Source organism: Diachasmimorpha longicaudata, chromosome 11 (genome assembly GCF_034640455.1).
Source record: "Diachasmimorpha longicaudata isolate KC_UGA_2023 chromosome 11, iyDiaLong2, whole genome shotgun sequence".
NCBI lineage: Eukaryota > Metazoa > Arthropoda > Insecta > Hymenoptera > Braconidae > Diachasmimorpha > Diachasmimorpha longicaudata.
In genome coordinates, this window is record NC_087235.1 from 5,723,749 (window position 1) to 5,750,114 (window position 26,366).

At 39.4% G+C, this 26,366-nt stretch overlaps 2 protein-coding genes across 11 annotated transcripts in view; both read right to left on the bottom strand.

The window, feature by feature from the left end:
- Positions 1-12: 12 nt before the first annotated feature.
- On the bottom strand, positions 13-16,444 carry LOC135167525 (uncharacterized). The gene is made up of 27 exons (XM_064130806.1): positions 16,113-16,444; positions 10,484-10,812; positions 10,129-10,377; positions 9,877-10,022; positions 9,688-9,797; positions 9,400-9,595; positions 9,098-9,337; positions 8,736-8,993; positions 8,564-8,659; positions 8,414-8,494; positions 8,247-8,269; positions 7,976-8,014; positions 7,710-7,854; positions 7,068-7,125; positions 6,688-6,878; positions 6,405-6,574; positions 6,091-6,185; positions 5,778-5,840; positions 5,564-5,620; positions 3,417-3,501; positions 2,911-3,050; positions 2,584-2,832; positions 2,171-2,426; positions 1,890-2,082; positions 1,184-1,429; positions 732-989; positions 13-660 (listed from the first exon to the last, which is right to left on the bottom strand). Exons 2-27 carry the CDS (start codon positions 10,787-10,789, stop codon positions 519-521), a joined length of 4,092 nt encoding a protein of 1,363 aa, XP_063986876.1. The 5' UTR covers positions 10,790-10,812; positions 16,113-16,444; the 3' UTR covers positions 13-518.
- Positions 16,445-17,981: 1,537 nt separating this feature from the next.
- Positions 17,982-26,366, bottom strand: part of LOC135167717 (5'-3' exonuclease PLD3-like) — a 32,372-nt gene continuing 23,987 nt past the window's right edge. For 4 of the 10 annotated variants that reach the window (XM_064131201.1, XM_064131204.1, XM_064131202.1 and 1 more), the window contains exons 4-11: positions 22,332-22,471; positions 21,712-22,054; positions 21,343-21,477; positions 21,080-21,271; positions 20,872-21,000; positions 20,370-20,675; positions 20,132-20,273; positions 17,982-19,986 (exon numbers count right to left, since the gene is read on the bottom strand). In XM_064131201.1, coding sequence (XP_063987271.1) covers positions 19,787-19,986; positions 20,132-20,273; positions 20,370-20,675; positions 20,872-21,000; positions 21,080-21,271; positions 21,343-21,477; positions 21,712-22,054; positions 22,332-22,471 — 1,587 coding nt within the window. In that variant the 3' untranslated portion in view covers positions 17,982-19,786. Of the gene's footprint in view, positions 19,987-20,131; positions 20,274-20,369; positions 20,676-20,871; positions 21,001-21,079; positions 21,272-21,342; positions 21,478-21,711; positions 22,055-22,331; positions 22,472-22,655; positions 23,450-25,835; positions 25,931-26,332; positions 26,360-26,366 lie in introns of those variants that run through there. The other 6 variants (XM_064131211.1, XM_064131209.1, XM_064131206.1 and 3 more) reach the window with 6 other exon arrangements.

The following is a 26,366-nucleotide window of genomic DNA, read 5'->3' on the forward strand; positions in this document are numbered from 1 at the left end:
TTATAAATTTGTTTAACAACTGAGTGCAACAGTCAACAAGGAAGGATTCATCGTCGGTAATTCAGATTCCAATAGTTGTCTGACTATGCGACTATTTCGGTCAACTAGAAAGACGATGGCTCCTAAGACCTGGTTTCGGGTGCCGGTGGAAATTATTTATTTCAATTTTTAATTGACGGAAAAATTCGGAATTACTAGGATTGAGTTTCACTCATTATTCCCACATCTCTGATTATTATATTATATCGTAGAAATAGATATTTTATTCAAGAGCTTAATTCCTTCAATACTTAATGACACATAAATTCACTGGAGTTCTTATTCTATTTTACAATCCAAAATTGGTCCACCTTCCGCATTTAACTAGGCACTTTGTTCATAACAGTAGAAATATACAGGATAATATATGGATATTTATTATGGTTCCCACTCGATACGAGCAGCCATGGGTGATGTGATGAGAATTCTTTATTACATTCTGATGAGCAGGCGATGAGGCGTAAATTATTTATTTGAATTCATCGTATCGTAATACTTTCTGCAATTGTTGAGAAGGAACTCGTCGAGCCCCGGGCGAAGACCAACGCCAGGAAGCTGTACATCAGCCAGCAGATGAGCCCGAAGAACCCGTACTTTATCGCTTTGTGCAGGATGAGGAATCTGAAACGAAAGAAATACCGATTTCGTTCTTGTTGCGTGTGAGGAAATTATTGCGAGTATGTTCTGCCTACTTTGCCATGCGCTTCCTCGCAACTGGAATTGTACTGGGATCGTCTTTAAACGTGTAAAGCCGGAGACCAACGACACACTTGTGGAGGAAATCATTCCAATCGAAATCCATCATTGAGAAGTGAAACAGCTTCTTGTCTTCAGGAGTTAAATTCTCCCACAAACCTCTCGTGTTATCATTCGAGAACTTCCACATTCGGGTGCTGAAGTAGGTGGTGACTGCTGAGAATTTGTGGATTTTTTTATAAATTTTTATCGCCCTGAAATGAAAATAAATTATCAGGAGGTGCAGGTCCACTTTGAACTTGTCAACAAAAATCGGTAAATCGGCCAACTAGTGATCGGAACGCACTTCTGTTTCGGGAAATTCTTGTAAGTTCCCTTCGCATGACAGTTCCACGTTTAAAATATAAAGTTATCGATCGTTGTATCGTTTTTGTAACCAATTAATTACCTGGGCTGTTGGCCGATTAGAAAAAGCCCCAAATCCACCAGAAGCGCCGGTAGCACATGAAGCAGCATACTGTATATGTAATACATGAATGGATTGCTGGCTACTGTGAGGGTGTAGCACCAAATACTCTTGACACTTGGTATTTTCTTTCCATGCTTCAAGGCGACGTCATTGTAATCCCCCCAAGTCACCCTGTTGTTCCATGACGAGTGATAATTGTAGATCGGTGGATCGGCAGCTTCGTTCCTAGTGACAGAAAAATACCGGTCAGTTCCATTAGGTGAAATTAGGTTTTTGTTTTCGATTCCGAGAAACAAAAACAAAGAAGGAAAAATAGCTGTCCACTTCCATCATATGGTAAAGATGCTTCAGCGAACTTTCTCTATTTCAAAACACACATGGGAAAAGCAAAGCTGTCGACATTGGAATTTCTGGGGAATCGACGTTTTTCGAATTATTGGGAGTGAAGTTACGTCCGGGCGTGGAGGCAAACCGGTATTCAGTATATCATAGTTAACTTAATCTCCAAGTAAAAACCGGTATGTCGATTATTATGTGAAACTATAAGGCAAAGAAAAGAACAAAACTTTCTCCGAATGACTTGACCTGGAATTATTGTCAAACAATTGATTATTTATTCCACTCCTGATGACTTTGCACATTAGTGGGAGAACTTTACCGTCAGCTGGTGATTTCGTGTACTCACTTGTTGTTCGCAACATCCCAAGCACTAGCGATCAGAGCATTGACGGTATAATCAACTGGGACTAATTCAGCTGTGCAATTTCTATCAATGTGAAGGGTTCTTATCAGACCTGCCCCCACCCCCACCAGTGCTCCGGTGGGGCCGTAGACATTGTCTATCCATCCTTCGACGGGCTCTTTGTAAGTGGAAACCACTGGAAAATGTGGAGGTGATACGTTTAGAAATTTTTGATATTTTTTGGGGGGAATTCTGAAATGTTTGGAGGGGTAAAACGCAAGTACCAATTGCCGGACGAAATATTCCAACGGGTAAGTCCTTTCCATACTGGTGGACTGCTTGTTCCGCAATTTGTTTTGTGAATGCATAACTGTTGGGGTAATTTCCCAACAACTTTGGCGTCATCTCTTCGAGTTTGCCCTCATCAACCCTACTCACTAGCTCCATGATGCAGTCGGCGGAGATCGTTGGACTGTAGAACTTCTCGTCAATGTCGTCTCTGACGCAGTTGCTGTAGGCAGTGGAGACGTGGATGACGGCCTGACGTAATTACATGGTTTGAAAAACATTTTTCAATAAACAAATCGAGTAACGAAGGGGTGAAACGGAATAAGTCCTGATAACTGATCTCGTTTTACTCCTTCGTTACTGAATCTTCGGCGGAAATAATTTTTTCTCTCAGCGGATTTTTATTTACTTTGAGGTTCGCCATGTTCCGGCACAGGCTGAGCAGCTCCTTTGGTCCTCTGATATTTATGGTGACAGCGTCCTTCATCTTTTCATCGAATCGCACGGTCGCAGCGACGTTGAATACAACTGTGATTTCATGAAGAAGTAATTCTCGATCGGCAGAAGATAATCCGAGACCTGGTAGGGCACAGTCACCGGTGACTGCTGTTACTTTGTGACGAAATTTTGGCACCTCTGTTTTTAACCGTTGGAAGATCTGAAATAAAGAGCCAGTTCGTCCTTTTTTCTGTTCTGTTAATGTCGAAATGCGGAAGTTATTCCCCCAATTACTCACAGGATCCTCAAACAGACTGTCCATTCGCTGCATGACATTCTGGCCTTTCTTCGATCTCACCAGCAAATAAATCGACGAGATATTTGGGCACGATCTGAGCAGCTTTTCGATCAGGATCTTCCCGAGGAATCCGGTTCCACCTTGAATATAATAAAAATACCATTACCTGTATAGGCTTGCTCAATATTTGACATTTCAGTATTCATTCTGTCATAAATCAATGGAGCCCCATTACAGATTGAATAATTTTTTAATGCATCAAGAGTCTGAATTCCGATGCGAGGACCGGAAATTATTCTGATTCAAAAGTCTTCCGGATCTTGTCAACCTGCGAAATTCTAAAGGAAGTCTTCAGGAAAAATCCTCCGGAGACTTGTGGAGTGCTAGAGACTTTTGAACCACAAAATTGAAAAAGAAATTCTCCCCTGGAATTTCCACATGTGGCTCCTATTGTCACTGTAATTTCACTTTTACTTTAATCCCCCTGTGTCATAAACCTGCTTCACCTGTGATGAAAACACCTTGACCAGCGTAGAACTGTTGGATCGGAGTTCCCGGTGCGGTTGCACTCCCATTATCGATGATAGTCATCTGAAAAAAAATGAAAACTTTTAATTTACATATCAATTAGCATCAAAATTATCGTGATTGAGTAGCTGGTTTCGCATTACATCATTCTCCATAGCTCGATCAAACGGCAAAATGGTTCATACGCATTTCTGTACTGCTCGCTGTACTCCACCGCGAGAGATAGAGATTTATGAGTGAACAGCATTTCATTAGAAGTACTAACCGTGCTTTGATGCCCGTATTACATGATTATACGTTATCGAGATAATCGCGAGCTGCTAAACATTGCAAAACACTGACATCTCAGGGCATCTCACGATAATGAAGATGAATAAACAATGAAAAATTATGTAGATTCATTTTTATTGGGTAAGAAATATTTTCCTGTCTTCTCCAAGACTAATTAATCACTCGAATCATAAAGTTTTTAATTTTCCTGATTTCTCGGAATTTTTATAGACGAACGCAATGAAAATTCCGACCACTTGAACTGATTATTAACTTTGTCAATAGTCTCCTGGGACGAAGAACAGAAAAGAATGTCGAAGCTTATTTTTAAAGTGAATTGGAATTCACGAAATTGAAAATTCACAGAACCGATCTTATCTCTTAATTTTCAAAAAATTATAACAGTGTGCGTATCGTGATATGTTTGAATTAGACTTTCTCTCTTGGCTAATGCGAGCACATTGCTATATTCAACCTCAAGTGGTATTTCGTAATGATGTTGATAAAGTGCATATCATAATAGTCGAGACGTTTTGAGTCTGTCACCTTGATAAACTCAATCATCTCCTCATGTTAAAGCCCATAAGTCACGCAATTACACCTGTCGGGCTCTATTGACAGGTTGAATGTCTGTCATTATTGCGGAATTCTGGAGATACTTCTAATGCCTGCGTTCTAGATCAGTGCATTGCCGAGGGTGAATCGCCTTGATGGGGAATGGCCAGCAGCCGCCTCTGCAGCTGCACCATATTTTACTTATGATTGGATAGTATTTACTTTAAATGGCTATGGATACCATGCGGAGAGACGATTCTCCCGCCTCTTTTCGGTCGCAAAGTCAGGGCGGACGCGGGTAATAACGGTGGAAAATTAATTGACTGGGAGGAAATGTCACCAGTGGGATATCTTAATTATCCATTGGGCACTGGTGTTGTGTCACACTCTCTCTTTCCGGGACCACGTATTTATCATCGCTTGGACGTAACTGATTGCATATTAATGGAAAAATCGACGACAGCCTGATCTTGAATGAAAATCATTTTCTCTCTTAAGAAAAATCCCTTGAGATTCTAAGAATTTTTAATAATGAAAAAAATTCTGCGACGCTGTTTTATCAATTTTTATTTGATAAAAAGTACTAGGGACAATCTTGTTTAGAATCTGGGTATTTGTGAGAAAATAGTTCTTTCGTGTTTCCTTCACCCCAGATTTCCTAGATTCCTCGCTATTATGATGTAATTTTAATTCTCATATAATTTCCTGTTAACTCAGTGTTGCTTCTTGGAGTGTTATTTAATAGCTTATTAGGTTTGTGTCACTTCTCTGCTCGAGTCTTCATGGGACAGTAAAACTATTTGCGATGCCGAGTCGTGCGCCGGTGAAAAGTGATACAGAAGCAGTTTAACGGAATTCCAAGGAATTTAATTAAAGCGTATCATTACTCTCGGCGGTTTATTATTTGTTATCATGGGATAAATACTTTGGTAAAATTCTGTGAAATTAATTTTTCCCGAAAATTGGGGACTAGGTTTTCTTATTGACATCTGGCCAATAATCCCATAAAACTCAAACCCTCACAACTTCACAGTAATTTTTTTCAGACATCCACACTGATACTAAAAATCCTTGCACAATTGTCACATAAAATTATCAGCTACAAGTAATTGCTAAATCACGGGCATCACCGAGGGTAATTCTCCTTTCAACTGTCACAAATAACTGAAGTATCCAGGATCACGATAGACTCCCAATTCACCTGAGCATCCTCAATCGATAAATCCTCTGAACTGATTCGCATTCTTATTTTTAAAAATCACGAAACCGCTCGTTACATTTGTATTTCTCGTGCACTCACCTTGTCACTATCAATCCTGCTAGCCGAGTGAAGGTGACCAGAATACTGACCAACAGAATATTTATTGAATAATTAATCACGGAGTTGGGAACCACTCGCGCATTTATTTATTTAGCTTTAAGTTTAACCGATTAAGACCTTCTTAGTCCACCTGCACTTGGCCCACGGGTGTTTTAGAGTGCAACAGTGTGACTGTTGCGTACGTCTCTTATACAGGTGTGTATCCCCTTCCCTTTGGCTCTCCCTCGGTCATTCTGAGGTACGCTATCCAGGCTGGCTATCAATTCAGCGAGTCGAGATTCATTCAGTTCAGTGCTGTTAGGAAAAATTTTTATTTGATGGATAATTCAAGAGTACATTTTTCGGAAAAAGTGGATTGAGCTTTAAGGGACGATTTATTGAGTGGCCAGCACTTTGCGCTCCTTTTCCAGCGCTAGCACTATTTTTTTTTGAAATTTCTCTGCGCGGATGTTAAGTTATGGTAATTTTCCAGTCATTGTTGTATATTTTTTGTGGAAGGAACTAACTATGTCGTTGGAAAATTTTCCGTCTAGGTAATGATGATGAGATTCATTATTTCGATCCACATAAATGAAGCAGTAAACAAAGTTCAGGACTCGACCTTATCATTAGGGAAATGTACGGGGAGAAAAAAAGTTGATGAAAAAATTTTATTGTAACTGCGTCGAAATTACGGTGGCTGAAGACTCTTGATTACAAAGCACGTCGTTATGAAACATCTTGAACATTCGTTTTTTCTCATCGGATTGAGTTGTTTTGGCACTTCGAAACTAATTGTTTAAATGTCGAAAATTCAGGTTACGCTTATGTATAGGTAAACATTGTAGCTGATAATTGTCAAAGACATTAGCCTCATGTTTACTCAGTTTCACGTAATAATTGGACTGAAATTTATCGCTGTCGTAAAAATTTCTCCGAAAATTTGAATTTTCAGTGACGAAATTCCTCGCGTTTATCGGAAATTTGGGTATAAAAATGTCAACAGTGTACCTGCCACAGGTAAAATGCCCGAATCCACGTGTTATTTCCTCGTGACCTTGTCCTTGAGCGATCGAAGTTGACACTAACGAGAGTAATCTCCGGATTTATCCATTATAACTTACGAAACATTCTCGACAAGGTCCAACGCCTCGAGGAGAAAGTGATATTCAGGGGTCCTATACTCCTCACAATTACTAAATGCTCTTTTGCGTCTCAATAGTAATGGAGCCGGAAGTGATGAATACTCGTCCAGTCGCCTTTCAAAAGAGTGAGGCTGCACCATGTCCTCATGAATTTTTAAAATCCCTCTGCTCTTGGGGAGGCAAAGCTTCCGTCATCCATTCGTCACGCAGGGAACAGTCTTTAAAAAAATCTGCACCTCCTTTCAAGTGCCGATGACAAATGGAAGAGTTTTTTAGATAGTTATTCCGTGGGATAGTCTTTACAAAATTTGTCAGAAGAGTCCACAACTTTCTTAAGAGTAATTAGAATGGGTGGTCACAGTGGTTGAGGCACTTTCCAAATGATCTTTGTTTAAGAACTTCGGGGAATTCTTTTTTCTTTGAGAAATAATTTTCGAGGCATTAGAAAATATTCAGGTCCATGTGCCAATAAATATTTAGAATTTTGAAACTTCGACCTTTCGTTGAACAATCAATGACTGTTCAATATGAAAAAATAATTTTCTCAAATTTCTAAGATGAACGAAAAATCTTGTGAACGTTCTCATTTGACATTGAATTCAACTTCACGACGATGAGATAGGTAAGATAATGCATTCACCCTGAAAATTGAAAGTCACATTTTCGTCATACATTCGGGTTTCAAGGTCCTCTTGACATTGCTAGACCATCTTTAGCGGTCTGTTTAGGTCCAAAATCAATATCGGATCAAAATTATGGGATAAATTTCATGGATCGAAGGAGAAATTTTTTTCGAAATGGGATAGAAAAGATTTATATGTGTATTTCGCGCGGCTTTAGAATTTTATCTGGATTTAATTAAAAATTGGCGGAAAAAATAACCGATTCTGAGATTCCTTCTGTGTTATGAGAAGGGAACAATGACATGGTCAAAGCCCTTGCGGCAAGGACAATTTCCAACTACTCAGATAACCCCAAGGACCATTGCATAATCCTTTTACTCGGCCACATCATTAAATGAGATTGCGAAATGCTGCCATGTGTTGATCGCAGCACCGGAATCTTCAAATAATGGCCCGACATTTCCATAAAAATTGCACAAAAAAGAACTGACATCTTCCACTCGCGTAACATATTTTTCATGCACTATAATCTTCGAACTTTAATTATGATTATGACACTAATGATCAATCTAATCAAAAGAGATACCGGCCCAGTGATGAGCTTCTTAAAACTTGCCCCCATATCTCCCGGAGGTCCATTTAACATGCCTCCTCATTCTTTCGAATAGTGGAAGAAATCAATTCTGTGAAATGTCAACCACAATCTGTTCTTATGAATGCATCCAAGTCCACATTTATTTTTAGACTTCATTAATATCTTCGAGAATATGTCCTTACGAAAGCTGGCAATAATTTATGATGGTATTTGCCTTCCTTGAAATAGGAGAACAATGTCAAGCAACCATGAACCGCCGTAGTAATAATCAAAGGTCCTCAAAGGTTATCATTAATCAATCAATAGCGGTAAAAACAAACTCCTCTGAATTGTTATAAAATATCTGTTTAATATAAATAAGGCAGTATACAAAAAGAGTTAACAGTAAGCAATAAGCGCTCTGCTACAATTTCAACCAAACTTAACAATAAATTTTCAGCGCAGACATCTGGACTTAATTTACGATAATTAAAATGTACAATTCTACCTAGTTAGAGAGGTATATTTAGTGGAGCTTCGTGCATTACCTAGGCCATCTCCTTCACAGGTTTCCATGAATTTCGAGTTACTGAGAACATCTCACAGGACAAATTCTACATTGATCATGACTCATGACGATGAGCTCATGACTTTTTACCCCACAAATGCCATCATCATGAATAAAATTCCCCATAACGATCGCAAGATCAAATACCCTAGGACAAGCTTACACGCCTGATGAATCCAGTACATCCTAAAACGAGAGTATCGATCATTCATCATAAGTGTACGATGACAAGGTACCCATAACATTGAAAGAACATGCTCACCTCTGCCATTTAACCCTAGCCTCTGGCAGAGTATCCAGCGGATCTTTGATCAGGTAAACTCGAATTCCCTGGAGATACGTCTGGAAGTATTCGTCCCAAACGAGCTTCTTCATGTCGCAAAAGTACAGCTCCTTGTCTCTCCGATCCAACTTCTCAACTAATGCATTCACCCGATCGTTTCCGAAGCTCCACTGCTTCGTTGAGAAATAGTTCAGTACGTCCATGAATTTGTGAATTTTTTTGTAGATTTTTAATAGCCTGGAGGCAGTCAGCGTATCATTAATTCATTAATTGCTTAGTTACGAGATGTTCCTTCCGTGGAATCGAATGAAACCAGTTGAATTATCGTTTGCTGTACCTACCTGGGTCGCTTTCCCATGCATACTGTAGCAGCATCAATCAGTAATGCGGGGAGAAGATGGAAGAAGTAAATGAAGAACAAGTGGATGATTCTGTGCTTGTTGTTACGGAAACTGTAGTACCATATTGCTCTCACCGTGGGGTATTTAATTCCGTGTTTCGCTGACATTACCTTGAGCTCATCGTAGGTTATCGGATTGTCCTGGGATACGTAATTGTATACAGGGATTTCTGGTCGGTTTCTGAAAGCCAGATAACAATTTTTTTGCTGCTGTTAATTAGGGGGATGTATTGGGGTGCATACCTGTATATTTCGGCGATATCCCAGGCACTGGCAAGTAGAGCATTGACAACCATGTCTCCAGGTACAACATTCGCATGTATTGAGCCGTCACAGTGGAGGGACCGGAGGAGGCCAGTGCCAGCACCTGCTGCTACTCCTGTGGGGCCGTACATGTTGTCTATCCATCCTCTGATGGGCTCCTTGTACGTAGAAATAACTGAAGACCAGGAGCATTCGAAATCACTCAGAATTGTTTTTTGAAGGGATTTTTTTTTTCGGAACTTTATAGTCTATGAATCGTTTACTCACCGATGGCAGGTCGGAAAATTCCAATGGGCATACTCTCAGCCTCTCTTTGTACTACATTCTCAGCCACTGCCTTTGTGTAAGCATAGGTATTGGGCCATTTTCCCAGCAACCTGAGTGAAAAAATGGAATCATCATTATTAGCCAGAAATTATTAGAACAAACTGGGGATTATTGACTTTAAGCACTCACTGGGGGGTGATCTCCTGAGCAAGATTGTCGTCTACACACTTCATCAATGTTATCAGTTTATCGGGGTCCATCGGGGGAGTGTAGAATTTCTCATCGATTTTGGTGTGCGTGCAGTATGCGTAGGCGGTTGAAACATGTACGAAAGACTGCAAACAGTATTTGATTCGTTTAATTAAGGGGCCTGGTTTAATGAGAAGTGATAAGCATCATATTTTCTTGTTTGGGAATTTAGCAAGGGAATTGCCAAGTCACCTTCAGTTTGGACATTTGTTTCGCCATCTGTATCATCTCCCGGAGGCTCTCGATGTTAATAGACACTGCAAGATTGATTTTCTCATCGAAACTGAGGGTTGCTGCTACGTGGAATACGATGGAGACCTCCCGGGTAAGAATCTGTCTATCTGTATCGGAAATTCCGAGATTTGGGAGGGCGCAGTCACCCTCGATGGCCACGATTTTGTGACGAAACTTGGGGTATTCCTCCTTCAACCTCTGGAATACCTGCGGACAGGAGAAAAATCAATAAGTTCATCGAATCCTCGGATCTCCTCGGATGGAAAAAAAATTCTACAAAACTTTTAACACTGCGGTCTTTGCTTTTACTTACTACATCATCAAAGAGTGCCTCAGTTCTCTCGTGTGTGTCCTTCCCCTTCTTCGGACGCACCAAAAGATAAATAACCGAAATATTTGGACAGCTCCTCAACAGCTTTTCGATGATCAATTTTCCGAGGAAACCAGTGCCGCCGGTTATGAAAATACTTGACCCAGTGTAGAACTCCTGTATCGGTGTGAGATTGATATCCGATATTGGCGATATGTGGGGTGAATATTCTGTGGGTGTACCCGCCCGTGACTCGTGCTCAGCAACGGCCACATCTTGTCCACCCGACTCGAGCAGTGCCTCGACCATTTTTACGGGCTCGACGCCAGTATCTGAAATGCGGGTAGAGATCAGTCAAGTGGGATTGCAGTCGCATCACGTACACAAAGGACATTCTCATCCTGATCAGCGAATTCCCCTGTCCTGGGGACTTTACAATGAGTTTTGAGTGATTTAAGAGGAAATTTTGATGGATTTTTCATGCGTCGAGGGAAGAATCGCAAAACTTTCTCACGACCAAAATAAAAAAAGCGTTGGGACAAATTTTTGGTGCTGTAAATACCAGAAAATTGTAGCAAAAAAGTGCAATTAATTTAACCCAATATTGTTCCAGTGGTGGAAAATTTTATTGACAATTTGATCTGAAAAATATCGCGCAATCGTCTATTAAATTCCCATGAATTTCCAATGGTATAAATAATTCATATAATTCCCAAACGATTACACAATAATCACTTCATCATTACAATCCCTGAAATACTCGGCGTGAAAGTTGATCGTGAACTTCCCCAATCCCGAGCCGAAAATTTTTCACGAACGAATGATAATCGAAAGTCATTATTTGCACGCCCCACATGCATTTCTCAGCTGCACTCGAGAAAATCTGCTTTCTCCACTTGTCTCCGGGATGAGGTAATCCCATGCATCAAGTAAAAGTGTTTAACCAGAGAGAGACAATTCAGCTTCCACCAATTTACAGACATTAAATGTGTAAAAATTTTGCATTCCCATGGAGTTCAAATTCATGATAATTCATCGCCAGTGATGTTGGTGTTAAGTGAGGGACTAATAATACCGGAAGTATAATGCGTAAAATTGCGGTGAATTTACAAGAAACTTTCACTTGTACGTGAGCCGAAGGGGTGATTGATTACATGGACAAATGGACATTTATCTCGAGTTCAACGATCGGGGGGAACCAGTCGCATAATTTTAATTGCCAAATTTACGTTGAAAATATAATGTAATTATATCTTATTGGTAGCCTATTTCCAATGTATTTTTTTCTGCGGAGAAATGATGCAACGCAAAATCAATCCCACGTGCTCTCCGCTTTATTTTTTATTTTCGCATAATACTGAGTGCCTCTCATTCTGATTGGAGTAAAAGGCCGCCAGTGTTTATCCAGCGCTCATTACACGATCTGGAATACGGAAGAGGCCGAACTTCGAACGTTACATAAACCAGAAGGGGGCCAAGAAGGACCTACTTCCATAGTTTTGCGGAGAACGTTCGATTTGTCACGTCTCCTCGAGAAAAAATCTATAATTATCGAAGAAGAAATAAAAAGCCGGGCTTTTTTCACTGACAAGCACTGCGAGCCGTATAATTTATGATGAGAGAAATAAACAAACATTGAATGGACAATAAAAGTCATGCTTATCGTTTTTTACCGAATAATTTCTCGTTTAACGAGCGGACAGATCAAATAATTAAATCATGCTAATGCTCGACTGATTGATTCATCAACTAACGCACAGTTAGATAATAAATTATTCATATATTATCCAACGGATATTCTGGAAATGAAGGGAATGCCGAGAACTTATCAGAAAATATTTTGATGTCAACATAAATAATTTGACAATAAATTTTACCACTCCATGACTGAATGGAGATGTGAAGAAAGTGTCATTGACTTCATTCTTGACGCAATGGTTAGAGGGAATTGATCTACGCGCCCTAGTTTTTCTCACCTGACGTTGACGTAACAGTGATTATTTATGCAATACTAGGAAGCAGATTGTTAATTTTCTGGTCCGGGTTTAACCAGTTTTATTTTCTTCCGACTGTAATGACATATTTTTTTAATATAAAGAATTGTGTCGGACAATACTCGATACGTATTCCTTCGAGGCTGGAATAATAGTTGAAAGTGAATGGAATAAATTTTATTAAATACCACAAGTCCTCAAATAATCAATATTGTTGTCTTTAATTTTATTTTGTTCAATTTAACCTGCCTTGGTAAGAATTTCAAGTCAAAAAAAGGGGTATAAAAAATTGGGAAAATTGTTCCCTCGTAAATTTTCTCGTCGCGAGTGGCACAGACCACAAAAACTTGTAAAATGCGGTTGATCATCATCGACAATGTAATGTATAATTTTTTCTGAATTTCGTCACTGGGTCACCTAACGTTCCTCATCACCTGAGCTCTGAGCTAACGGTCCGGACCCTCCCATTCCGCGCATTTCGAACTCAATACTGACTTTGGCTTTGGAGAATATTATCGCCCCGGGCTCTTCATTCAGATTACACTGTGAGCCGTGTATAATAACGAATTATGTGACGACTAGTGAGTTGAATGCTCCATAACGGGAGTCTATGTAGATTAACCGCAATTAATGTTGTTTTTTATTAATGGCGAACCTAGCCAGCTAATCGATGGGAGACATCAGTCAACTTTATCGATTCTCCCATCAAAATTGATGGGAAATCATGATTCTGACGATACCATCTCTCATACAACTCTCAAAGAAATTTTTTTCAAGTGAAAAAGTAATAGAATTAAAATTAAAAATTTCAGTGGAAGAAGCAATTTTGCGTCAGACGAATTTACTCAAGTAATTCCACCACTTCACCGCCCGAATAAATTGCAAAATGAAAAATGTTAATGCTAATTGTTCCTATGTTCACCTAGTCCCCTGTAAATTCCACAATTGCGAAAAGAGGATGTACACGCTGCGAGAAATTTCTGAAATCACCTCAACACGTAAACAAACTTTGAAACTCGTGAAAAAATAGGAATAAAAATTTTGTAACACTCATTCATTAAACTTTCACCTCCTGATTCAAAATATTGAATGAACAGATGTAATAGAAATTCTCCCGAGATCTTAATCGGAAATTTCAATGGAAATTTTTCAACAGTGTCGAGTCATGAACAAAATTACTAAATAATTGATGCCAGTGTTGCTGAATACTGACGCATCAGTGACGCGTGAAGTTTGAAGGGTGCACTCTTCTCGCCTTTGTATCCTGTATGCAAAACGGCTTGAGATACTCATCCCGACGGGTACAAAGTGTCCAATTGATTGTCATCATCGTCAGAGTATTTGTGAATTTTAATGCGGGGGAAACCCGAGAGACCTCCGCCGAGATTGACAGTGTCACCATCAATGGGAAGTAATTTCTCTGTATCGTGGAGGCTCATCAATTTCATTCCCATCATTAATGACTCAGATAGTCATTATTAGCTAGTGTTAATGAGGGTGGTTGGTGAATAGTCGGGAGGATCTTCGTTGTGAAAATTTTATTTACTATGTTGGGTGGTTTATTTGCAATTGTAATTCATCAGCTCATTTTACATTAGTGTCACTTGACCACCGCTGGTTTCAACATTTTATTTGCTCGTGTGGGAGTGCATTTTACTATCGGAGGTATTACTCAGACGTTGCGGAACACTGTGAAGTAGTGGTGCGCTATTTTTTGGCGAGAGTTTGAAGATTTTACTGATAATTAACTCAACTCGATGAAAAATTCTGGGAAATTTTAATTATTTGAAAAATAAAAAGTGAATATATTTGAAAAATCCGACTGCACTTCAGGCGGATCGTCCCTCGTTAACCGCCAATGCGCCATTTTTTTTATATGCAGTACAATCACAACTACAACTGCAACTACTCAACAAGCATTGCAGAAGAGTGCGCAGTTATTTCCAGGCAAAAGACAGATTCATAACGATTAAAATTATCAAAATTACCCGACGTACAAATGATGGGCGGCCCGCGTGTCATATTAACCATGAATTATACTAAAAATGTGAGACTCTGCTTAATAAATAATGCAGCTAGTGTTTTGCACGGGATACGTTGAGCAATTCACTGAGGACTCGTCAATATCAGTGTTGTACCGTCGAGGGACAATTTAAAATCGAAAACTTCACCAATAGACGAAAATTGACGCCTGTTATTTGATAGCTTGTCCTTCGCCAGTAGCGCGTGCTGTTCGGCATCGATAGCAACGAGAGTGTAACCGTAAACACGATGAAAATATTTAGAAGAATAGTAGCAATGGTTGAACCTGAATCGTGAATTGAACAAAAGAAATTGAAGGAATTCTCGGGCGTTTCGAATCGTGACGGCAATTCGGAGTTACGATACAGTCGGGCACGTTTAAATTTCCAATCGTTGGAGACGAGAGGAAATATTTTTAAGAGGGCAATTGTGGACGGGCAAAGAAATGGTGTTTAAATTACGGAAATAGTCCAGTTGTCCAGGAATTCCCGGTGAATTTGACACTTTTAAATTTCAGGGACAGGTACCGAGAGAAATTTTCTTTGCAAATTTGAGTACGAGCACTAGGAGAAATGACAATCGTTCGATAGCAGGAATACAGGAATTATTTGAATGAAAAAAAATGACTGAAAGTGTACCAGAAGGGCAAAAAATATTGAAGATACAATGATCCTTCGGGCAGTGAACTTTCTTGGAACTTTGTGAGAAAGATCTCCTTTACATCTGTCTGTGTGCATCGTAAAACGTAATGGGAATATTTTCTTTATTTTTTACGAGGGACTTCACCGGTTGAGAACAATTGAAATTTCATGGACAGTTGATTACTATTTCCTGGAGAATGACATTGAGATCGTCTGGGTCGTCGTGGAAACGTTGAATTTATTTAAAATTTAATAAATTTAAAATTCTGGGCGCTGTGATGCGACCGAAATCTACAGGGAATGTGCTAGTAATTGCAGCAGAAAATAATAGGGTCGTAAAATATTCTGAGATGCTGTGAATAATCTTCCTCTACCTTCTGCTCATGCACTTTCTGCGGAATCATTTTAATGCGAGCTATTAGAGGCATTAATGGGGACTTAATTATGAGTTTCCAAGAGCTACGAAGATTTTGACCAATTTATCAACTCGTGACAATGTAATTTAGTGAAATTAGCAAGCAAACGACACTAATTTTTTCTTACATCCGATAATTAAATTGTAATATCTAGTTTTCAATTATTTCCACAACATTCGGGAACCTCAATAACTCAATTAAATATAATTTCTGGAGAACTAGACTGGGACCGAAATGTCCAGGAAAGGTAGCGGTCGTTCCATCGGCAAATGATAGGTCAGTAAAATTTTCCGAGATGCTGTGAATAATCTTCCTCTATCTTCTCCCCACGCTCTTTCCCCGGAATCATGGTAATGCAGGCTATTAGAGTCATTAATGGGGACTTAATTAGGAGTTTCCAACAGTTATCACGGCTTTAATCAACTCATCAACTCGTGACAATGTCATTGGAAATGCGTTTGTTGGCGCAATTATTATTCTCCGGAATCAGTGAGACACATCGGGTTTAGGATTTTAATGTTGACGTTTTGAATTACATTTACGATTAGGTTTCACTCACCTTATTCGTGCCAAAGCCAAAAGCCTCGCAATGCGTCCCCTATAGCACTTTCTCCAAGGTCCTCTGTTTGTTCTCCACTCGCGAGTTTAAAAAACGAATTTCATCGATGAAATTTTGAAGATAAAAATCATTCGAATAGATTATTTCGCTCGAGGCACTCCGGTGGTCCTAAAAATGAGGAATTTTTGGAAATTATTCTCTCGAATTTGCGGGAACTTTGGGGGAATGCCTGAGGGGTCCACGTATTTTTGAATATTTTGATATTCCCCTTTCGACACTAGACACACGAGAATATCTTCACTGTGAAGAGGTCAACCACGATGTGGACGAACTACTTGTGGTACCTGTGCTCAAGTGAGCCCGAGGGAGGGAGTATTGGGTAATGAGTGGGGACTCAACACCTTGTGCTCTGTATTCCTGCTTGACTGTCAGTGGGATTCAAATGACCCTTCCTTTCCCATTTCCTTTCTTATTTTTTCGGAGGAAATTACACCTTTAATGGGCAGTGAGGAAAAAAAAATTTCACGCTTCCACAAGTGAAGACAAGAAGTCTGGTATCTTAAAATAAGAACCGGGGAGTACTCCATTATTACGTAATGTGATTAAGGTGGGAAGAGTTGCCCAATTCGTGATCTTGTCTTATCATTAATGAAGATAATTTCGGTATACAAAGCAGATTATTTTCTCTTTTCCTCGGGACTCTATTTTCTCTTTCTAGACTGAAAATATATTCAGTACTTCAAGGTTTCCATTAAAAAAATCCCAGGTGTCTGATTTCAGTTCCCACACGGAAAAAATAATTAATGAAAATTACGGAACACTGGAAAAATTTCACAATTTCATTTTCGTTTGATTTGCGTGTGCGCAATATTTTCTTTATCCAGATGACTTTCACTGTTTTCTAAAACGTAGGGACTTAAGGATTATTGCGGCTATCCATCGGGGATAAATGGACTGGAAAGTGTCAGGGGAATTATAAAGATACCGTGGATTTCACAGGAATTAATTGAGAAAAACAATTAATGCAACAATTATTCATTTTCGGTCCTTAATGCACACACGGATCATGTCAACTTTAGAATGAAATGACTCAGGAAAGGTCCGGGCGTTGAAATGGCTCCGTAAAATAAGAGAATACTTACTCATTTTTTTAGCGCTGAGTTCCCGAGAAAATCGTGAAGTTCAATGGAGGCTGCTCTCATCCGCTGCACCTCTGCAAGGTGATGATCGTTTCAATTTGCCGATGAGTGCGAATGAATTGTAAATAATGTGCTCGCGTACCCCAGTACCCCTGCCAGTCTCTGAATTCCAGCCTGAGAGTCTAATAATTCCATGTTTTTTCGTCAAAGTTGTAGACATGTCCTGTAAAATTCCCAAACAAACACATTTCACACTTTCTGTTTGAAACAAATTAAAAAATTTCCAAATTCCTTTTTCTGTAAATGACAAAATTCCTTTCGTGTTAATGAATGAAAAATCTCCTTGATAAGATGATAAATGACAGTTTGTACTTCAAAGATTCATCCGCCGCTGCTGGTCAAGGTGAATGATGGCATCATTTGGGATGATTTTTATCATCTCCAATTGATTGTACTCACTACGACGGATATCAGGATTGTTATGTAGATTTACGACAGATACAATGTGAAGAAATCTCCGTCACGCTAGTAATCAATTCGATTCGATTTTATTTTTTCTTAATTTCCCAACAAATGACTCTGAAATGTTTAACTGATGAAGTTGAAGCTGTTTAACCATGGAATTGATTTCTAAACATCTCAAAAGGTGCTTGAATATCCTCAAGACAGAATTCTTGAAATTCTCTCAAGGACATTGTGAGGTACATGATGTAATCGCCTGCAATAAAAATTTTTCTATATTCAATTAATCGTTTTTATTGTTGCAATTGAATTGACATTCAACAGCTGATCAGAAGACATTTTTAACAATTGTCGGCGGACGTAATTAAGGCAGAATTCATGGGATTTAATCAAGGAGATTGACATTTGACGAAATAATTAATTAATTCCTGGAAAGTTGTCTTCTGAGGAGAGAAATTTTAGCATCGGCATTTTTTAATTGAATTAGATTTTACAATTAAAAAATAAAATTCTGCAATTTTTATGCAGCTCTACAACTGTCGGCAATATGACTCATTGGAGTCCCTCAATGACTGAAAAACTCGTAAGAATATACCAAAAGTTACAATCTCCTTAAGACCCATTATTTAAATTTAAGTCTATTTACAAAGCATGATTCTCGTATTTTTCATGTTCTCTCTGAATGTCTCGTCTCTTTTATTCGCTGGTATTGTTGATTGAGTATATATTTTCCCACAGGCAAGCACATTCTCCTCTTATCCATTTTTAGACTGAAATATTATCAGCGGAGTAAACAAAACTTGAGACCTTGTACTGTGAAAACATTGAATGTCCTGTAGCCTCTCAATTCTCAATTCTTTTCTCTCTATCGACGAAGGCTTCTACGTCTCAGGCATGAAAAAATTAGATTTTCGTATAATAAAAATTCCCTGAAGGGATCTTTTAAAGGGAGAATAATTGGGACATGATTGAACACTAATTGTCAACTACAACGTGTCAATATTATAGACTTTGTGTAGTTTAACATACTACGCTTGAAAGTACGTTCGTCATCGTTTTGTTCATACGTGACTTAATTTTAAATTTATATCTCGCTCTCTATGGGAGAAGGCGCAAAGTTTACATGAGAGGAATGAGCAAAATTCATGGATAAACTACGAGGAAATATTTGTGAACTAGGAATATTTTGGTGGGGTAATTTACAAATTGAGAATTGCGTAATTGACGAGTTTTTAGGTACAACTGATTTGACTCTTGCTGCATTTTTCACGCGATTTCGGACGGAAATTTTTGGAGGTTCTGTTTATGTACATTTATTTATTTTGTGAAGGAGTGAGAACAATAGTTGATTTTAGGAGAAAATATTGAATTCTTTTCCGACGAAGATCGGGGAAAAGTAACGGCTAATAATCTAATATTATGCTTCGTTTTTTATCTTACTATTCAATTTTTTTATAATGTAATTTGCGTCAATTATGCAGAAGAGAACTCTCGATATTTTTTCCCTAAATCTTTCATCATTGAAGAATTTTATTTCTCAAGCTCATTCAATCACTTCTCCACGAGTTGAATTGCGAATTTGCGCTCATGATCAGTTGGTAAAATAAACCTTCAATTTTTTTTCAGAACGAAAATTTAAACTTCCTTACACTGCATGACCTTTTGATTTTGGTCTTCGTCGGCTGGTGCTGACGATTGAAGTACGAATCGTTCATGGAACGACCGTACGGGGAATTCCCCTCTCAGAGGAATATTTCCTCCAGTTCGTTCTAGAAGAAGTGTCGGAAGACACTCTTCGAAGGTAGGGAAATTCCCCACAGATAATATTTCATTCATTGTCATAAAATAAAAAAGAGTTCAAAAGATTGAACTACTTAACAAAATATATAAAAATTATGCCACTTCAGTACTAAAAATGATTTCTAGTTTGTTTTCAATCGCTATATAATCGCTCAATTTCCTTTCCCAGATATTTTGAGCAATTAAAAATGTTTTAAATATATCCAGTAATTAACGAAAAATTCAAGATGATAATAAATGCGGCTAAAAACGACTGAAAAAATTATACACTAGCTACGCCCTGATGTGGTGGTTGTGGAACTGCATGAAATGATTGATCTTGGGCTTCATCTGCTCTTCCGGGAGATTGAAGCACGACGCGTTCATGGAATGAGCGTACGGGGAGTTCCAGTCCCGGAGAAAAATTTCCTCCAGCTGCTGACGAATACTGTAGCTGTTGTTGTGGTCAGCATCCTCGAACACCATTCCAATCCCTCAAAAATCAAAATTTCAATCACAATTGTTACTCCATTTATTATTGAATCTATCGGTTCCGATATAAACAAAAAAAATTCTATCGGTTCCGATCGTTGACTCGATTATTCTTTTCGCCCTTTGATAATTGAAAATTGCTTTTACCGGCAGTATTGATGAAATAATCACCAGACCAATTGCTGGTGCCAATATACGCGGCAATATCTGTCACCATATATTTATTGTGATTCACTCGTCCAAATGGAATTCTATCCAGATCTGCGTTCGTCGGGACGATAAATCTTCTCTGGAAAAGAGAAAAAAACATTGGGAGTGAATGTCCCTCCTCGAGGATTAATTTTCCCCTGCGGTCGAAGGGCAGAAATTTTTACGGAATATTTACCACTTCGATTTTCACATTTTTGTAGGAATTCGTGAGATCCATCAACGATTTGAGGAATGCGTTCTCGGAGGCACGCGAGTGCTTCCACCAGGATATCAACAGCCTTACTGTGATTCGTCTGTCTATGGCGGCTGAGCGTAGCGCGTCGTCTATCACTGGCCAGTACTTTACCTTCGTTGTGTAGATGGTCAAGGGAAAGTAATCCATTACCGATATGTAGATGAATTTTTCGGCTTTATCGATGCAGTGAAGAATCGCGTCGATATCGTTTGTGCGCCCTTTCGGGGATAATGGAGGGGGTGAGCTCTGCAGAGATAATTTATTTCTATTCATCGTGTGCTCTCGCTAATGAAACTGTTATTTTATTTAATTGAGAATCAAATTCAGTTAAGAAGTTCTTTAAAAAAATTTTGACTGACACATATAGGAGTGAATATTAATAATTAATCGAATTAAGTAATAATGTGCCCTAAAAAATATTAAATCATTTCGTTTTACTCACAGAGATGAAACTCTTATATTTATTATCATCTAGTGTAAAATTCATTGTTCTATTGACATTGATTTTTGTACTGAGTGAATCAGGCCAGTTGGCGGGCACTTTCCCCTCCTTTCCGAGCTGCCAATAAACCTGTGGAGCAGAGTAAAATAACATCCACTTCCGGTTCATTCAAAAATTGACCCCAATGACTATTGACTTTTGCCTTTACCTCGAAAATCTTCGCAACGTCGTTAGCGAGACACGAGCAATTCATGGCGACGAGACCGAGTTCTTTCACTTGCGTGAGAGATCTCCAGTCCATGTTGGCAGAGCCAACGTAAACGTGGGTACGGTCGATCAGCCATAATTTCGTGTGAAGAACACCACCTCCTAGTAATCCAGCAAAATTCAAACTCCTCACCTATTCAAATGGAGATTTCATGATTTTTTAGGGGGTAATTATCGAGGAGAGAGGACAGATCGATTTATTACCTCGGCGTGTGCTTTTTTCGCTAGATATTCGCTGTCGACGTTGGGGTTCATTTGGTTGGGAGCATTTTGTGCTATTTTTATGGAGATCCCTCGGTTCTTGCCGGCATCCACGAGAGCATCGAATATGTTTTCTCCCTTTGAATAATTGAGTAATTGTTTCTTACTTGAAAATACATTGGAATTTTGGAACATTTTTCAGTTTTAATATCAACCGATAATTAATAAAAATCAAGGGAATTGGTGATACTACCTTCTGGCATTTTGAATTTCCCAACGAATTTCCCAGTAGTTGGCGAGAAAATTTTGCTCGATAATTCAGTTCATTAGAACCGTAACTTGATGAATGAAAAACAATTAAAAAGCACTCACGTCTTTAGCACTATCATCAGGATAGACATCCTCCCTATTCATGGTCCAATAAAAGGCAGCAATTTCGATGGTGCTCTCGGCCGAGTTTATAAGATCCATCCACGTGAGGTAAGTACTCTTATGAACAACTGAATTGTTATCGTATACGAGGCCAATGGGTATTGACTCGACAAGCGATATTTTACAGCTGTTCATGCACATGAATTCGGAGTCATTTCTGGAATTGCTGAGGTGCTTGGGCTCGGCGTGATCTAGGAGGGGCAAGAGCACCACGAGGACTATAAGGACGAGAATTATACTGATGGGTATGCAGCTGGGGCGACACCAGCCTTGCGCTCCCCACCTTAAAACCGGAAAAAACTCAAGTTATTACACCAAAGGGATTTTTTTTGACCGATCGTTGTTTTTATTTCACCGAAAAAATTAATTTATCGCTCAAAAAAAAATGTAAATCATAAAAATTCATTTAATGGAAAGATATTTAAAAAATCGTCATTTCCTTGTGGACGCTGGGAGAGCAGCTCTTTCAATAACTTTTTAACGAGATAACTTTACGACTGCAAATACATCATATCGACTCGAAACTAAATTAATGTTTCAACTACTTCGAATTGAATTACTTTGAGTGCGTAAGGTGGTCGTCAAAGTCACTCCTCAGCATGAACCCGGAGTGGTCCCACAGCTCCAAATCGTCTTCCGTCGGCGGTGAAGTTGCATCGAGTCTAGCATTCTCAGAGACTGTCTGTAAACAGCATGTATCCTGATAAACAATTAACAAATTCACTGTTAAGCTGCAATTTTGTTTCGAAAACAAGTAATTAAACTGAAATATGCAATAAAAAATCGCCTATCGTTAAAAATATGTTTTTAATTATCGCATTTTTAAAAAATAAATCAATTCAACAGAATACAACTCAATTTCGTCAATATTCCAAACAGTTCACCTTTTTCGCTGATAAACCCCCATTTTTCTCTCCCGTATCTCCCTTGAAATCGCCGATATTCAATAATCGCGTCACGACCATTGCAGATTAAAAAAAAAATATACTATCAGAATAAAATTCCTAATCGAGTATTTCCGACGAATGTCTGCTCCGATCCCTTTGTTTACGAGTTAAACTAGCGATAGCATCGGGTGCCACAGGTTGTTCCCAGTGCTGCTTATAGGCATTGGGTCAATGCACGCTGCAACTGCACTCCCCGCACAGAAAACTTTTAGGTTAGAGCCGATGCACTGTTTATAAACATCCAACTCATTAACGATGATAAATCGTTACTCGAACTTCCTCGGGTGACAATGAAGCAATTTGTCGCGATAGTCTCGCATCGGGTGCGGATTTGAAAGAAATCAGTTCCTCGATTTTGCAACTCCGCTGACACACGCACACAGCAGTGACTTATCTGCACTTTACAAAGCCATTGACTTTCTCAGGGGGGTCTCGTTGCTCTTTGATTAATTGATTTTTAATTGTAATTAATTTTACGACGCGATTACATCAAATCACGCGGGACCTCCGGGGGTTAAAAACGGGGTTATTGAAGATTTACTTGAGTTATTTGTTTGTTTATTGAATTAACGGGGAAATTATCAAGTTTCAAGTGTCCCGAGTCACTGATAGAAGCAGATACACTCCTGAATCTCCCCTCTTTATCCGGATTTATGTGCCGTCGCGTTTCACGTTGCAGAATTCGGTATCAGGTCAGCGGAACTGAAACTGTCTCTGTCTTTCGCGTTCGGTATTTTTTTTATTCACTTAATTCTTGAAGACGTGGGGAATTTTATTATCGACGGGAGAGACTCATCTTTCTGGAAGAGGTTCCGGTGAAGAGCGGCAGGTGGCTTTACGAGTATTAGAATCGAGGAGAACATCCAAAGGCTTCGTCAGACTCCATTTTTCCTTAATTTATTCACTTAATCGGCCCGCGCCTTCCTTTCGAATTATTATTCAATATTTTACTAGACCAGGGACCTTCCCTGAATTTTTTCACGACCAAAGCTTCGCCATTAAATTATTAATCAATTATTTATTGATCCATACCCATTGGGACTTGCTGAACAATTTTTTTACCCTCAACCCCAGCGTAAAAATTCAAAAATCGCAATTTCATCTCACCCCACCAATTGAATTCAAACTTTCCATTCAAGTCCCCTCGACCGGCGTCTGGAACTCCATAAAAACTTGTGGAATTGAAACTCAATTAACTCCTCATGAAGAATTCATCGATACTCAAAAGACCCTCTTCTTCCCCGATAATAACCCTTTTTTCCCCCTGCGCAGCCATTACGTCTCGCCACCTGCGTCCGGCGGAGGAAAAGGCGTCCGATATCTCCTAATTCCATTTTAAAATCGAATTACCCGGGCTTTCACGTCGTCCTTTGGTCAGGAGTCGACGTGCAGAAACACCCTCCCCCGCCTGTCCCTCTCTGGGGTACGTTTAAACGCTGGGAGAAAGATAGAAATGTAATGTACACTGAGAAACCCGAGAGTTTACGAGCGAAGCGATGATTAACGTTCCATCGATCAAAGTGTCTGGTGCGCCAGCGAAAATTGCCGCTCTTATTCTTTTTTTTTTCCTCGGTTTCTTTTCACTGTCGGCCGTTCTTCCGTCACCTCTTATGGCATATAAGACTGAGACCATTGAATAACGGTGACGATGGGGCTGGCTGAGGTGGAGTTTTCTACGTGGTCCACTCTATACTGCTCCGTTGGGATCCATCGGATGGGTCAATATTGACGCACGACGCGCACCGACGGAGGAAATGTCGCCACCGTGGAGACGCTTATCGACGATCGTATATAACCCAACGTGACGGCTCGGCAGAGAGCTTTGGAGGCTATAACGCTGTATGGGCATCCGCTTGATCCTCGATGTACCCCACTACACACGTTTCTTCGGACGATATTATGACGGGGATTTAAAGTGGGTGAGTTTCTGTAATTTTTGTAATTTTACCGCGACAACAGTTTCGTTCTCTACCTCAACCGCATCAATGTTCATAAAATTGTGAGGAATAAATAAATGTCTGAATATTTCAATAATTTTTGGTTAAAGTTCAGGCCCAACGCTCTACCAATATATCGACAGTCTTCATCATCATCAATTTCTCATGCAAAAAATAATCCTCGAACCAGGAACAATGATTTCCCTCTTGCTTACGGCATCTCATTAATATTACCGAGGCATAAAAAATTGTGAATTTTTTTTTATGTCAATTTAAATCTCTACGACTCCAGAAATTTCCGCTCTCATTCACTGATGACGGAAGTCTTCCAGGTCAATGACGTTCTGAGATATTAGAAAAACAAATCCTTAGGGTGGGAGATTGATTTTTGAGTATCTCGGGAGGGTCTCTCCTTCAAAGTTGAAAAGCGGAAATTTACCCGTATTCGTGATGTCGGGGGTGACTACCCTGTGGTGGTTGTTTCTGTCGATGAAAACTGGAGGGCGCAGGGATGATTACACTTTTGTGTTCTCTTCACTCAGCGGGAGAATTCTTCACGACAGACACCGCACGGAAAATATTGTGATGTAAAATGAAAATTGCGTTTCACTTCCGTAAAGTTTTCAATGATGGGTAGTGTCTTCTCCCTGAGAAGACAAGGGACACCCCGGCGACATTTCCGGGCGGTTGTCGAGGATGACGCGCCGTCCCGATCACTAGAGATACCGCGAGGTGAAAAATTTTCTGGATATTTTCAAGAATTTTCAGGAATGAAGGGGTGAAATGCCGGTCGCGTGGCGATTCATTCACCAGGCGGTTTGCGACTGAACGACTTGACCCTCTAATGTTGCCCAGCTACAGGCAAACCGGCAACTTCCGCGGTAGGTGGTTATTCAAGCCTTCGGAGCCCGTCCGGAAAAAACTCCGCAGCGTTTGCCGCAGAGAAATTATTGCAAAAAATTGTAATAACGGGTTTTTATGAAAGTTTAAAATTTTTACATTTTTCTCCCACTATTTTTAGTATCGCGTTACTGTCAACTTGTATTTCATTAGCCTCGTTAGAAAGTTTAAATTTTTACCGGTGGTTATAATTCACGGGGTAATTGGGTCGGCTGTTGGTACAACTCGTGAAGGAAAAATCGATATTGACGGTGGAAGTAAGGGATGACCGTGAACTCACCTCAGCGAGCGAGAGATCATCGATCTTTTTATCGTTATCCTTGGAAAAGGGCGTTGAAGATGATGAGGGTAGGTTGAGGGGGTTCCGATGGTCATCTGCACGTTAATCTTACGATGAGACGAAAGAATGACGAGCTATTTTATTAAATATTTGTCGTGAAAACATAAACAAAAGGCAAAAGCTATATCGAAACTAAATGTGAACTACAACTGTGCCACCCCCTGCTATGAACTCCCGGATGGGCAGTTATTAAATAAAACAAAATAAATAAATTGATGAGCCATTTATAGATTCCCCTGAAGTGGATAAAACACTGCTATCAATTTTAAAAATTAAAAATTTTTCAATTAAATTCAATTTCCCTCCCCTGAAAATTACAACTAAACTGTCCATGCCTTTCTATTATTTTTACAACAATTGATATCCTCAGTGATAAAAAATGCAAAGTAAATCTGTGCTGCACGTGAAAACAGTTCTAATTTTCTGCAATCACGAACACTCCACCACCAGTTGGACTTTCTCTATTTTTAC